At 36.8% G+C, this 15,521-nt stretch overlaps 1 protein-coding gene across 1 annotated transcript in view; it reads left to right on the top strand.

Annotated features, from left to right (window-relative positions):
- Spag16 (sperm associated antigen 16) overlaps positions 1-15,521 on the top strand; it is a 1,047,686-nt gene that overhangs the window by 168,010 nt on the left and 864,155 nt on the right. The window contains exon 10 of the mRNA XM_026786385.1: positions 14,871-14,998. Coding sequence (XP_026642186.1) covers positions 14,871-14,998 — 128 coding nt within the window. The remainder of the gene's footprint in view (positions 1-14,870; positions 14,999-15,521) is intronic.

Raw genomic sequence — 15,521 nt, 5'->3', positions numbered from 1 at the left:
ATATATACATATATACATACAATCTGTCTGCATTCGTTTACGCCATTACACACTACATGTGGTCTCTTGATGCCTTTGAGACACTTAGTAAACATAAAATACCTGAAGCTGAGTGATGTATAATATGACATACTATTCTACAGTAATAATGTTTATACATAAAAGAAAAGAAATCTAGAATAATGAATGATAATATACAGTAGGTCATTGAGAAACTCAGCAAGTCATTTATTATCATTACTAAGTACTGTGTGCTATATACAACTACATGCTGTGCACATTAATACAACTGGAAACAGGTAGCTTATTTACAGCATCTTCACCACAAACACATGAGGAAGACATTGCTTTCATGAGATTAGGGAAGATGGTAGTAGTTTGCCAGCTGCATTATAATCATTTGGGACTGTCATGGTATGTTTACTCTGCTATTTTTCTTATGTGGTCCAGGACTTCATTTCATTTTACTTCACACACACACACACACACACACACACACACACACACACACACACCTGACACATATGACCTCTCCATCAAGTGAACCCTTACTTGTGCATGATTCTAACTTCTCTTCATGAATTGCTACACTATCCTGAGTGTATGTGTTCTGTAAGTTACCTAATGTCTTCTTTGATGGTAATTGAGGTATTTCTAGTTTGTCATTAGGTTCATAACTTAACTCACGGTATATATCTTAACAAATTGGTCTGAAAACTGTGTAACATATAGTTTTGGAAGTGGAGTTACTGACAGGAAGCATTTGGCCATTTAAAAATATTTTGAAGCCCACCTAGTAGAGCACAAATAGGCTACCAGGGTTCTGATTTGTAGCTCCTGACATTCTGGTTGCCTTGTGGCTACTTGTCAGGGAGATCAAAACTTTCTCTTTGCCCCTTTCCCTACTTTTAGAACTTCTCAGTGGTCAGACCCCTCCCAGCAAGGGACCCTTCAGCCTGCCCACATAGCACTGTCTAACTGGAAAACTCCAGTTGCCCTATCCTGCTTGTTGATGCTATATAAAGAAAAGTGGTTCAAGCTCTTGACCAAATCATTGAGAACATAGAGAATATTTTCAGTAAAATTGTGTAAGAAAATTTCCCAAACTTAGAGAAAAACATGATCATTCCGGTAGAAGAAGCCCACAGAATACCAGAAAGGCAACAACAAGAAACATACATGTTACAGTTAAAATACTAAAATTCTGTAATAAAGAGTATTGAGCTGAAACAGATAAAAGTGAAGTCACATACTAAGACAGGCCTATTAGATAACAACAGTTTACTCATCGGAGAGTTTTCAAGCCAGAATCTGGAAAGATTCCAAGTCCTGAAAGACCACTTCTGTCCATCCAGACTATTATACCCAGCAAAACTATTGACGCTGAAGGAGAAATAAAAACTTTCAATGATGAAAAGAAATTTATGGAATTAATGACTAGTAAGCCAGATCTACAGAGGATAATAGAAGGAAAGTTTGGATCTGAAGAGGAAAAAAAATGTCCAAGAGGTCACAGGGAATAAATAACAGCTTTCAGCAATAACTGAATATTGATGGTCTAAATTCTTCAACAACAACTGAATATTGATGGTCTCAGTTCTCCAACAACAACATACTGATTAACAGATTGGAGTGGAAAAAATATTCCAGTAATCCCACCTCACTGGTCAACTTTAGATACTACCTTAGGGTGAAAAGAGAAAACAAATCAAATGGAACTAAGAAGCATTTATAGTCATCTAATATCTGACAAAGTAGATGTAAAATCAAAACTAGTCAGAAGACATAAGGGTGGCTACTTCTTATTTCTTACATGAAAAATCCCACCAAGAGGCTATTATAATTCTAAACATATGTGTATGAAACAAGGGCACTCACTTTTATAAAATAAAAATTGCTAGATTTAAACTATAGATTCATCCCACACAGTGATAGTGGGTGATTTCTGTATTCTATTCTCACCAAAAGAACCTAGGAAAAACAAATCTAAACAGAGAAACTCTGGAGTTAAAATCATATCATAAATCAGATAGACCTAATAGATACCTGCAAAATGTCCCACCACACACTCAAATATAAATATTATTTTCAGCAGACTGTGGGACTTTCTCCAAAATTGACCATATATTAGAACATGAAGCAAGTCTCAACAAATATAGAAAGATTGAAAGGATAATCAGCATTGTATCTTAGCAAGTGGAATATAGGCAGGTATTAATAATAGAAACTATAGGAAATACACAAACTTATGGAAACACACTACTGGACACATAACACGCTACTGGACAATAATCATTAAAAGGAAGAACTCAAAAAGGAAATTTAAAAATTTAAAAATTATTAGAATTTAATCAAAATTAAAAATGTTTGATGGATATTCCAAATTTCTCTCTTGAAGTTTGTTTTAATTTATGTTATCACAATCAGTACGTGTGGATACCTATAGCCATGTATGACATCCGTTTTCTTATTCACAACACGTAATTTACAGACTTGCAAATAAATAACATTTAGGTTTGTATTTAAGTTTCAAATAGTTGATTGAGATTGAGTGTTACTATTTGCTTACTGCTTAATAGATAGTAGCCAGTACCTACATAAGTCTATATTCTACCACCAACTTTCTTGGAAAAACTTTAATTTACCATAATAAAATTTAAATTTATATAATTTTTTTATAAATTATAATTATTGTTACCTAACAATAGTTTGCTTGCAGTTTTCTGTTTTTTTCTAATTTCAGAAGTTTAATCAAATAAAACTATGCTTTACTACATGAATTTTGCTTTATTTTATTTTTACTTTATATGTATAAATATTTTTGTCTGCATGTATGAATATGTACTATTTGTATGCCTGGTTGCAGCAGGAGCCAAAAGAGGGCATCAGATAGGAACTGATGCTATCAAGGCTTGTGAATCACCATGTGGGTGCTGGGAATTGAACCTGGGTCCTTTGGAAGGCAACAAGAGCTCTTAATATCTGAGCCATCTTTTCAACCCTTCATGATTTCTTCTTTAAGAAAAGTTAACAGTATTCCGAGATCATATAATTCTTTTAATTAATTTCAGAAATGTTATTTATCATTTATGGTTTTTGAAAAAAAAATCATTGACCTTAATGGATAGAAAACTATTTTACAAGCAAAATGTAATATTCTTTCTTTTTTCTTCTTAAATACTTAAAGTAGTTTTCACAACATGTATGAGTAATCGATACTGAGCTGGATGGAGACTTCAAGTGTCCAAGATATAGCCTTAGACCTTAAAGGGAGCAAAGGATGTAAGGTTCTCACTGAAGCCAAAGCATGATTAACAGCCCATGAGTTCTGTTGTAGAAAGGCTAATAGCCTCCCTCGTGCAGTGAAGATGTTCTTTCTGATCCCAACTTAGAGCAAGGCAGGGATCCCTGATTGGACCAGCAGCTCATTCTTCAGGGAGAGAGGGGACCTGCAGATGAGAAGGTGGAGGATAGAAGATGAGAAAGTAAAATTCGGACTGGAAGGTTTGGCACAAGCTACACCGTATGCCAAGTACACTTATTAAGATGTATAGCACCTTATATGCTATGTTCTGGAGAGACAACAGGAGGCTAATCAAGAAATGTTTCACAAGAGGAATACAGGGTATCTCAAGAACATTACAGATTAAGCATACAGTAGCCTGAGGGTGAAGAGTTGGCTTCTCAGATTCTGAAGCGACAGCTCCCCAAGGCCCTGGTCCCAGGCCATGATAGGCTCTATCAAGCATATTCCTGATTTTGGAGAAAGAGCTGTATACCTTCACCATACATCAGGACCGCAGGGCCCTAGAAAACGCTTCAGTTGATCAGTACCTTACACTTTGAGACAGGGTCTGCCACTGAACGTGATCATCAGTTTACTAACCGGGCTGATCAGAAGTGCCCTGTTCCTACTTCTCTAACACGAAAACTAGAGACATGGACCACCATGCCCACTTTTTCACACCTGTACTGTGATCAAACTCGGATCCTTATGCTTGCCAGGGAAGCATCTTATTGACTGAGCTGTCTCCCTAGGCCTGATTTTAAGGTTCTTGATGTAGTTAATCCATAAGATCAGGGAAGGGATTAAGCTATTACAATTTATATTTGGCTTCCACGGAAAACTGGAGTGATGGATGATAAATAGGTCGACTCCATGCTCAAAAGACTCACAGTCCCATAAGGCTTTTTTTTTCTCATCCTCAAACCTTTTGCAAGTTGAGTAGCCCAGTTCAAAAAGATAACCAAATGGACAAAGTTCTTAGAAACCCTGGACTCTAACATTTGTCCTGTCAGAAAATTCAAATGATTCTCTTTAGGTGAGGTAGAAGGCAAACCTTAGAGATTATTTTATCAGCGACACAGTTAGAGACAAGAATATTGGCAGTGTCTGGAGCCTTGGGACAAGGAAGGCATGATGTTTTCAGAAAAAGGTGGAATTCTGGCTTCACAGATTGGCCTTTTGTACAACTTCATCAAGTCCTATTTAACCTATGTCTTTTCCCAACTGACTCTCAATATGCAGAACTATTGTTGCTATTTAATGTAGTGTATCTGTGGGTCAATAAATAAGTGGTATTGCTTATTTTAATACTAATTACACATACACATATATGCATAGACTCTTGATGTTTTTCCTGTCTATTCTGTTCAGTCTAATGATTAGTTCAAAATCTTAAATGATGTTAGTTTTGTGAACGCAGTTGTATATTATAAATAAGAGGTGGGGGGCTTTTCCTCTTCAATAGTAAGAAATGCTTCATTTCAATTCTTAAGTAACTAATATTTTATTACATTATTTTGATGATATTTCAGTGATATTAAAATGGAAAGGGATGATGACTCATTCAAATCCAGTGGTATTACATTTTTATTCATTTTTATCAATGCAGTCATTTTAATATTGCAGAGATTATTTATGATATAAAGTGGCCCACATTTGTTTCTTTCCTTAGGTTCTCTTTTCATGGTCCTTATTTGTACAGATATGACCTATAAATCTCTTTAGTCAGATGTGCTGAATTTTGAAACATGGTCTTTGATGAAAGAGGTCCTTGAACTTCAGAGAGCACTGGAATGGCCTGAAGATCTGGCAAATGAACTGGTGGAAGCAGGTTATTGGGTGACACGGACCCAATAACCTTGGTACAGTGAAGGTAGAACTGAGAATTTATATCTCCAGATGGTTCCTAGATAATGTTGGTTTATGAACCAGAGGAAAGTTCTGTGTTAACCCCACTGATATTGACAAATTGTAGCCAGTTTCCAAAAATATTATTCAATACAAGTAACTACTTTAAAATTAATTTATTTATACACTTATCTAACTTTAGAAATTGATATTTTAAGATGCCAACCTTGGTGGTGCCTTCACAAATATACCCAAAATTTTAATAAATTGTTAATTCTTTGACAATTTATTACATGTATGCACTGTATTCTGATTGCTCTTGACCACAATAAGTCTTGTCTTCCTTGTATCTCAATTCATCTCACTTCCTTCCTACCAGTCTCTTTTCTAGATTTATGACTCTTGTCCTCTATTTTCTGTCCTGTTTAGTTTAACCATGCTGTCAGCAGACGCAAAAGGTCAGAACTATCCAGTGGAGCCTGGTGGTTACACCACAGAAGGCAATGATCGCCCCATCCCTGTATCTGTCAATAGGAATCAGTTCAGTCTTGAGGGATAGGAATCCCTTAGCTCCTTCTCCATACATGCCTAATTGTTCTCTTTTCTATTCCGATTCAGTGTAGTCATCCCCAGCTGTTGAGAAGGAGAAATGCTGGCTGTGAATTGCTCAAACGATGTCATTTTGTATTTCTCCTTCTTATTTTCTGGCTTTCCACTTCTTTCTGCCCTCTTCTGCATGGTACCCTCAGCCTTAGAAGGGACTGTGTCCATGTCTTGTTTAGTGCTGAGTACTCAACTTCCACTTACTAGAAACTTGTGCAGCCGTAGTCAGCATTCACCACAGTTCACTAGAAAGAGAGAACTGTGATTAAGTCTGTCAGGGAAGACTGTCTATGGGTATAAGTGCCTGTATTTAGAAAGCAACTTAACACTTACTTTAGCTTCACTGAATTAAGCTCTTCCTAAGGTTCTCTGACCTGGGGTCTTAGTTGGTTTAGAGTACTAGATGTGGCTTCTTGTCCTTCCACAGTGTTTGTCCCCACAACAGTGCTGCCTCTATTGCACAAGTGGGCACGGCCTGCCTGGCAGGTTCCTGTTGTAGTGTATAGGGGTCACAGCTAAATAAGCCCATAAATGCCTTTTTTTTCTCCAGTAGCCTCAATAGTGTATTCTGGCACTATGAGAACTGCTTGGTAGGGAGGGAGTGTCTAGATCAGTGCCAACCAAAAGTGTTTCTTAAAACAATAATTCCTTTCATGAAAATGCTGTAAATATTCAGTATGTATCTAGCATAATTCACTACGTTTATAAATCAAGTAGATCTTGGGTCTCCATTCTGTTAGTTTATAGAATAAATAGGCCATTAAGTCTAGAAATACACTTTAAAATGCAGTGAAGGTGTAGAGTTTTCAAGTATAGTTTATGGCTGACCACTTATTTCTGTGCATCTTTTTGCCTCATTCTAATTTGATATGAATCAGTGTAAGGAATGTCTTGGTGATAGCTTTAAAATACATAAAACAGCCTTATATTATGCAACATATAGTAGAGACTTTAAAGAATGATTAGGAGTTTAGTGGCCCTAAACACAAAATGCTTGCATTTGGGAAAACAGCGTTTTGTGAATGTACTGCTTTTCTCCTAAAATCTAAAGCCCTCAGAATGTAAACAAACATAAAGGTCAAGGGAGCAAACCAATATATAAGTAACACCTTTCCTGGCTCTCTGTAATTTTCAAACTTAGCCTGTGAATGTCAATTAGCTCAAGCAAGTCTTGCTGATAATGTCTGCTGTCAATCATTCCTAAGGAGTGATGTGAGAGGCTTGCCAGCAGGTAATGGACCAATTGAGCGATGAAGGAAATAATGAGGGCACAGAAGCCTTAGCAAAACTTTTTCATTTCTGGTAAATATATTTCTATGAGGGGAATTAATAAAAGAAAAGAAATGTCTCATTAAAATTTATCTCAATTTAATTCATTTTAAATAAATTATACCTTAAAACATTAATCTTTCACTGATGAATTTTTAAAAATTCATGTAAATGACCAATGATCTACCATTTCGCACCATGATTGATTGTTGAACACAACACTTATAAGAGAAAAGCCACAAATTTATATTAAAATGTTGGTTTGAGTTGAATTAAATATTCATATTAATTTTCGTGAGATTTGAAACAAAGTCATTTGACAGACTGAGTCTACAAAATAGTTAAACTAATCAAATTTGTTATATATAATATCAAAATGTAATTCAAATACTTTATATTATTGTTTCATTTAGCATCTTATCTTGTCACTAGAATTAATAGAGTATACCTATATTGTAGCTTTAGTTTTCTCTTTATGTATAAGAATTTTAATTTTATCACTTATCAGATTTAATCATATGTAGTAGTAAGTCATCATTCCATTTTCCTTTTGACTTATATCTTCCTACCCACCCATCTGTGTATCCACCCATCCATCTTTATCTTATTCTCATAATCATGGGCACTATTAATAATATATTATCAACTCAAATCTAACTCTCATCTGTTAACATAATTATAATATCTGCAATTAGTGATAAGTATATGCTCTCTGATAGTTTTATTATTTACCTCTGCTTTAATATTCATTTACATATTCCTCCTCTAACTTTTAAATATTGCATTCTTTATGTGTGTAGGTTCACATGTGTATGAGGTGTGCATACATTTATGCCCATGCAAATACGGACGTGAGAGGTCTAGATTGAGTACTGTTTCTCTGGCCAGATCTGTGAGGTCTAATGCTAATTTTCACTGTGATATAATCTATAATCATCCGGGAGATGAGGCTCTTGATGCCTCACCAGTAGGAGGTTATCATAATTAAGTTGAGGTGTGCAAACTCCCCGCTGTGGGTGGCACCATGCCATGGATGGAATTCTGGAGTTGGTAATGAGTAAAGGGAACTGCGCACCAGGACACTCTGATTTCTGGTTGGGAACGCAGTGTGAGCAGCTCCCGGAGTTTCTGTTGCTTTCACTTTCCTACCAGACTGGACTACAACCTTGAACTTTGAACCAAATTAAACTTTCTCCATTTGTTTAACTTTGTCAGGGCATTTTATCACAGCAACAGGAAAAACTAAGGTACCTCCTACGTTGTTTATAGGGACAAGGTCTCTCCTCCTCCTTGGAGATTATTGCTGGCTGTCCAATGAGCTCACCCTTGCAGCATGCCCTGCCCCCAAATTAATTAATTAGTTAGTTAATTAAAAGTAAGCGGACAAACAAAAACTCACCTCGTCCCTCCATCTTTGCCAACTCTTTTTTTTTGTGGTTGCTGTTTTTTTTTTTTTTTTCGAGACAGGGTTTCTCTGTGGCTTTGGAGCCTGTCCTGGAACTAGCTCTATAGATCAGGCTGGTCTCGAACTCACAGAGATCCACCTGCCTCTGCCTCCCGAGTGCTGGGATTAAAGGCGTGCGCCACCATCGCCCGGCCATCTTTGCCAACTCTTCACCCATGCTAGTGGCGTCGGGAGCTGTGATGTGTCACAAGTATACCCTTTTGTCCAGTCAACCCCACCAGAAAATTTTCATTCCCATGAGTCTGGATCGAGGCCTCTGGCACACCATCATCACTGCTTGCTCACTGAAACTCCTCTGAGATAGCCTGCCTGGGGGTCATGGGCCCTCAGACACCAGCATGGCCCCAGGTGGCAGCCTAAACCACAGCATTTGAATTGCCTTCAGTGGTATCAGGAGCCACAGACATCCACAACAGAGACAGGGAATGCTTACTTACAACATACTAGGTACCAAGCACACGATGCCTGCTTTACAAGGATTATGCCACGTGTTGCTCAGGGAAGATGTTGGCCATCATTTACAGTCGGTAAAGCACACCTTAAGGACAAGTTAAACAGCTTGCCTAATTCTCATTTCAGTGCATGATAGCTGAATTGCTAAGAAGAGGCTGAATTTTCAGACCTGAGTTTTTCTTCACACAGGGGGCCTCACTCTGAAGTTGTCACTCAGACCAAGTTTGGTCTGAAGTGGAACCATGATTTTTAATGTGACGGCAGCTATGTAGATTGAAAGAATAGTTTCAAGCTACCCTTCCTCTGTCCTCCATGCATTGCTCTTATTCATGCATTTTCCATTAACCTCACTGATTCTGTCTGACCATTTGTTGTCTGTTGTCTCCTGAAATGGAGTCTTGGGTTTTGATTCTGTGAGTGAATGCATGTTGGCAATAACTAGGGCTTGGCTTGTTTTTTTTTTTTTTGTAAATATTCTTTCAAATACCTATTTTGTTATTGTTATATTTTCTACCAGGCTTAGAAATAGGTGATAGGATTTGGTAATATTTTAATAAATGCTCAATTTTATTAGCTTTATGCAGTTTCATAGCAATGCTTATGCAAATGATGCATATAAATGTTTTTGAGGAATGCAGTTTTCTGTGTACATATGTATGTATTCACATTATTAACACAGTACTATATGATCATTAGAAGTTAAAGTTGGGATAGTCCTGAAGATGTACCTATGAAAAACTTTCATATTTTTGTCAAATATTTGCTTCATTTGAATGATTTGTGCTTCTGAAAGTATATTTGTGCTTTAAGAAAAATAATTTATGTGGTATATTTATAGACAGAAAGCTTTGTTTATAGCATTGAGCACTGTGAAAGATACAAAAGTATTATACAAAATGTGGCATCTATAATTTTTACAAAACAGACTGAATTGCGTGTCATATGAAAACATGACTGTGATAGTGTTACAAAGAAACTTCGGGATTAAGAAGACATCATTGTCCCTCTCATACAGGAAGAGTAGATGACTTAAATACTCCACTCTCTTCAATAGACAGGCCATCCAGACAAAAAAACTAAACAGAAATTTTGGAGTTAAAAACTACAGTAAATCAAATGAACCTAACAGGCACCTATGGAACATTTCACCCAAAAACAGAAGGATATGCTTCCTCAGCAGCTCATGGCACTTTCTACAACACTGAGCATGCACTACAACACAAAGCAACTCTTAACAGATGTAAGATCATTTAAATAATACTCTGCATCCTATCTGATCCACCATAGATTAAAGGTGGATATTAACAGCAACAGAAACATAAATAAATATTCAACCTCATGGAAACAGAACAACTGACTGAAAATGGGTCAATAAAACAATAAAAAAGGACATTTGCAGGATAGAATGAAATGTAAACACAATATATCTAATTATGGGAGTCATGTGACTTCTTTGGGAAACAAGGTCTGGGAATTGATGTGGGATTCCCCTCTGTATCCTGAGAATACCATTGGTGAATAAAGAAACTGCCTTGGCTTGTTGATAGGGAAGAACTTAGGTAGGTGGGGAAAACTCAACTGAATGCTGGGAGAAAGGAGGCAGAGTCAGAGGGGACACCATGTAGACCCACCAGAGACAGATGCTAGAACTTTACCTGGTAAACCACAGCCACGTGGTGATACACAGATTAATGGAGATGGGCTAGTTTAGGATACAAGAGTTAGCCAGAGATACCCTTAAGCCATTGGCCAAACAGTATTGCAAATAATACAGTTTCTGTGTGATTATTTTGGAGCTGAGCAGCTGGGAACAAACAAGCGGCCTCCCACAACAAGGAATAACATAAAAGATTCTCCTGTGTCAAAGTCCTGCAGACCATTACTTGCAGATGGATTTCTTGTCCTGAGATGGATATATGAAGTCGGTGCCTTGAAGAAATGGTGACCCATTTGATGTTGTTTAAACAAATGGCCCAGAATAGTCTGGGGGTATTTTTATTTATACAGTTTTAATGGTTTGTATGAACAGTTTTATAATCAGTTTTTACTTTCTAAGTTTTAAAATTGATTACACTAATTACTAGTTTGTTTTTCATTCTTTTGTCGCCCAACTTTTTCAATGGTAGTCATTGCCTTTCTGATCTCTACTGCTAGAAGCATAAGCAATCTTGTAAAGTACAAAGGATGTTTCCTAACTAGGCACACCTGCAGGTAGAACAGTGTGCCCAGTTGGCAGCATATGCGGTTACAGCATCATGTAGGATGAGAGATAGTTTTGTCTCTAATGGTTAATATTTACATCTGGTAGGGTCTGGGTTTTCACAATCAGTTCACCAGTCAAAGCTAAAACAGTCTTGAATATTGTAACAACTGCAAAAGCTATCTACCAGCCCAGATTTCAAGTTGTATTATAGAAGTATAGTAAAAACAAACAAGATTGTCTTGACATTAAAACAAAAATGCTGATTAATAGAATCAAACTGAAGAACTAGACATGAGTCCATACACCTATGAACACCTGATTCTTGACAAAGAAGTCAAAATATACATTGGAAATAAGACAAGATATTCAGTTAATTGTTGTGGTAAAATTGGGTGAATATAGTTGCTTATCTATCACTCTACACAACACTTAGCTCCAAATGGATCAATTACATTAGCCGAAGAGCAGATGCTCTGAATCTGATAGAAAAGATGATGGGTAACGTATTTGAACTCATTGGCACAGGAAAAGACTTTGATATTATAGACAGTTAGATGAACAATTCATAAACGAGGCTTCATAAAACAAATATGATTCTCTATGACAAAGGAGACCATCATTCAGGCAAAGAAACAGCTTACTGAGTGGGAAATATCATTACCAATTATACATCTGGTACATAAATAACATCTAAAACATATAAAGAATGAGAAAGCTGAACATCAAGAAGACATTCCAATCTTAAAATGGGGCTAGTGATCTGAGCAGAGCGTTCCTAACAGAGGAAACTCAAATGGTTGAGAAACACTTAGACTATAAGTCTTAGAGAAATGATCAACATGCTTAGCCATGAGGGGAATTAAAAAAAAAAACTACTTTGAGATTTCATCTTACACCCATCAGAATGGCTAAGATGAATAAAACAAATGAGAGCCCCTGCTGTCGAGATTGGAGGGAAAGGGAAACACTTATTCATTGCTGGTGGGAGGTCTAGCTTGTACAGCCTCTGTGGAAATTGCTGCAGTTTTCAGGATTATGCGGTGAGATTTCAGCTGTCAAATCAGAAGGTCAGCTCACCAGAAATGTGAGTTCTAATGGAGGCAAGCCCAGATGCAAGATGCTGGGAAGACTGGCTATTCTTGCTGTAAATTCCTTGTTCAGTGGGACTCATCCCAAGAGTGTATTAATCAGTTAATAGACACAATTTTTCACATGTTCTGGTTTATTGGCTGACATTATTCCCACACTGGGGCACCCTGGCAAGAAAGTTAGTCACACATTCAAAAACCTTTTGCTCCCCTCCGTCAATTCTCTGCTCCATTCCCTGAAATAAACTTAGAAGCCTGCTCCCCACAATTATCTTTGGTTGGCAGGGCATTTGGACAGGAGAGGAGTCATTTGGGACCTTGAGTGATAGGCAGCAGGAGCTCGTTCATTCATAGTCGGCACCTAAGGAGAACGGGAGTCCTTAATTCACCCCCAGTTGATCTGGGGAAGTCCAACTTCAGTTAGCCCCTGCTCTAACTTGAAAAGGTTATTAATACCCTTCATTTGCTCTCAACTCACTTTATTGATTCAGAATTTTAGTCTAGGAAATTAACTGTCTGTGTCTTAACCCTGAGAGATAACAGGAAAAGCTACGGATCACCTAAACAACTCTGGAGAAAGGTAATTCTTTTCACATGGACGCCATGGGAACAAATGCGCCATTTGGCCAGAGTGGTCGGATATTGTCAGGCCCCAGATTTTTATTATATAACCACAGATCCCCCTTGTTCTAACTGCTTTGGGTGATAGATGTACTTCTTAGATCTGAGAGGTCCCCCTTAGGCAGCTAACATTGGCGAAAATGCTAATGCAGAACAGGCTCCTTGTATCTTCAGCAGTTTACACTGGTCACCATGGCTACCCTGAGGCCTTTGAAGGTGCCACAGCTCCAGTGGGCGAGAGAGTGCTCATGCATTTGCTCTCTTCTTTTACATTTGTCAGACACAAACAAACATCTAGTCTAACTAATCACATTTAGAAATGTACCACACGAATCCTCCTCTTTCCTCTTCCTAGAATTTAAAGATCCTTTTGTGGATTTCAGTGTTAATTCTACTATAAGGCAAGAAGTTTCTCTGATGATTGTGTGAGTCAAGAATTGATTTAATTCTGTGTAGTATTATAGTGTAAAATTTCTATATATGTACATATTACTTTGTTAATCAAAACATAATCCCACCTATGGATGTTGGTTAATATTTTCTAGCTCTCATGATATGAGGAATCATTAGAATCTAACCTCCATGAGGGCATCAGTTGTTACTAGCTTTGTTCATTAATAAATTTTCCCATGTCAAGAATATTATTTGGTACAGTGTGGATTTTTTTTTTGAAATTTCTTTCTTTTTTTATTGATTTTATTGAGCTATACATTTTTCTCTGTTTCCCTCCCTGCCTCTCCCCTCCCTTTCAACCCTCTCCATGGTCCCCATGCTCCCAATTTACTCAGAATACCATATCTTTTACTATTTTCCATGTAGATTAGATCCATGTATGTCTCTCTTAGGGTCCTCATTGTTGTCTAGGTTCTCTGGGATTGTGATTTGTAGGCTGGTTTTCTTTGCTTTATGTTTAAAAACCACTTATGAGTGAGTACATATGATAATTGTCTTTCTGGGTTTGGGTTATCTCACTCAAAATGATGTTTTCTAGCTCCATCCATTTTCCTGCAAAATTCAAGATGTCATTATTTTTTTCTGTCATGTTGTACTCCGTTGTGTAAATGTGTACCACATTTTCCTTATCCATTATTTGGTTGAGGGGCATTTAGTTTGTTTCCAGGTTCTGGCTATGACAAACAATGCTGCTATGAACATAGCTGAGCACATGTCTTTGTGGCACGATTGAGCATCCTTTGGATATATACCAAAAGTCGTATTCCTGGGTCTTGAGGAAGGTTGTTTCCTAATTTTCTGAAAAATCGTCATACTGATATCCAAAGGGGCTGTACCAGCTTGCGTTACCACCAGCAATGGTAGTATGGAATTATTTCCTTTCCTGTGTGTATGGATTTAAACAGGTAATATGTAAGTCATTATAGATCTGGAGGGCCTGTCTTTAACTTGCCTTCACTGAGGAGATTCTCTTCTTGTACAGTTTGCTTGAGGCGGGGAGCAGGTTAACTAACAAATGGAGATGTGAGATCTAATGCTTGGGATTTGAAGGACTGTTGAAGAAATGTTTTGCCATTTTCAAATACCTTTAAGTTAGTCCCATTTCCTTGAATTTAGGAAAATCATAATTAGCCTGCTATCAAGAGAAATTATATCAAATGAAAATATTTGTAGGCATATTGTTTACAGAGAACAAATATGGTTCACAAAACCTTAGGCTTTGATTGCTGAAATGCAATTGATGTTAGGGTTGAATGATTATCAAAAAACGACAATTGACAGATCATATAAGATTATGTTGTACTTCACAGTAATCTACAAAGGAAGGCTTTCAAGTAATTTGTAATATGTATGAAGCCCAGAGCTAAATCATCCATGAAAACAAATAGGTGCCTTATTCTAAGTTTTGTCTTGCTTGAATATTTTCTCAAAATTGCAGTGGGATATGAGGGATGGGTGATAAGAGTCATCTATAATGATATGTTTGTTAGGACTTAGTGTTAAATTAAGATAGTATCAATGTTTGCAGGAGTGTGGTGGATATCTAACAGAGATCTTTTTCTTCATCCCCACGTCCTGCAGGATTCAGAATTTCCCACAGATATGCAACCAGATCCAAACTTGAGTGCCTGCAAAGAAAACCTTTGTCCAGCAAAATTTGACTACAAGTTAAACAACATTTTTAGACTTCATGAACTCCCAGTGAGCTGGTAGGATTCTTAAAGTTTTATCAATGCTTTTGAGATCTTATTGTCCTGTCTAAACTGTGGTGTTAACTAGTCATGGCTTATGTGATTTACTCTTACCCTGTTTGCAAACAGGTATTTGCAGCAAAGAAAATTGTTTAAATTAATTGATTTAGGCACTTGGTGGCAGTGCAGACATAGTACATTATTGTGATTTATTATTGTTGAGGTTATAGTTCCAGCTTAAAATAACACACATGGTTTTAAGAGAGTTTTCCAGGATTATTTTAAACCCAATATCTGAGAGAACTATAGATTTCATTTATTTTGTTGATTCTAACAATGTAGATTTTCCTAGTAATATAATTTTTAATTTGCTCTTTTTGAAGTCATAATTCCATGAACTATAGTAACACCTATTTAAAGAAAAAGAGTATTACATTGAATTCATTAAAATATAATTAATTCATAAATATGAAAATTTATATTTATGAAAAATGTATTTATTTTGTATCTTTGGACATTGATAGGGCTGTTAAGTTTTTTT

This window comes from Microtus ochrogaster, linkage group LG4, assembly GCF_000317375.1.
Source record: "Microtus ochrogaster isolate Prairie Vole_2 linkage group LG4, MicOch1.0, whole genome shotgun sequence".
NCBI lineage: Eukaryota > Metazoa > Chordata > Mammalia > Rodentia > Cricetidae > Microtus > Microtus ochrogaster.
This window is presented reverse-complemented; position numbering and strand designations above follow the sequence as displayed.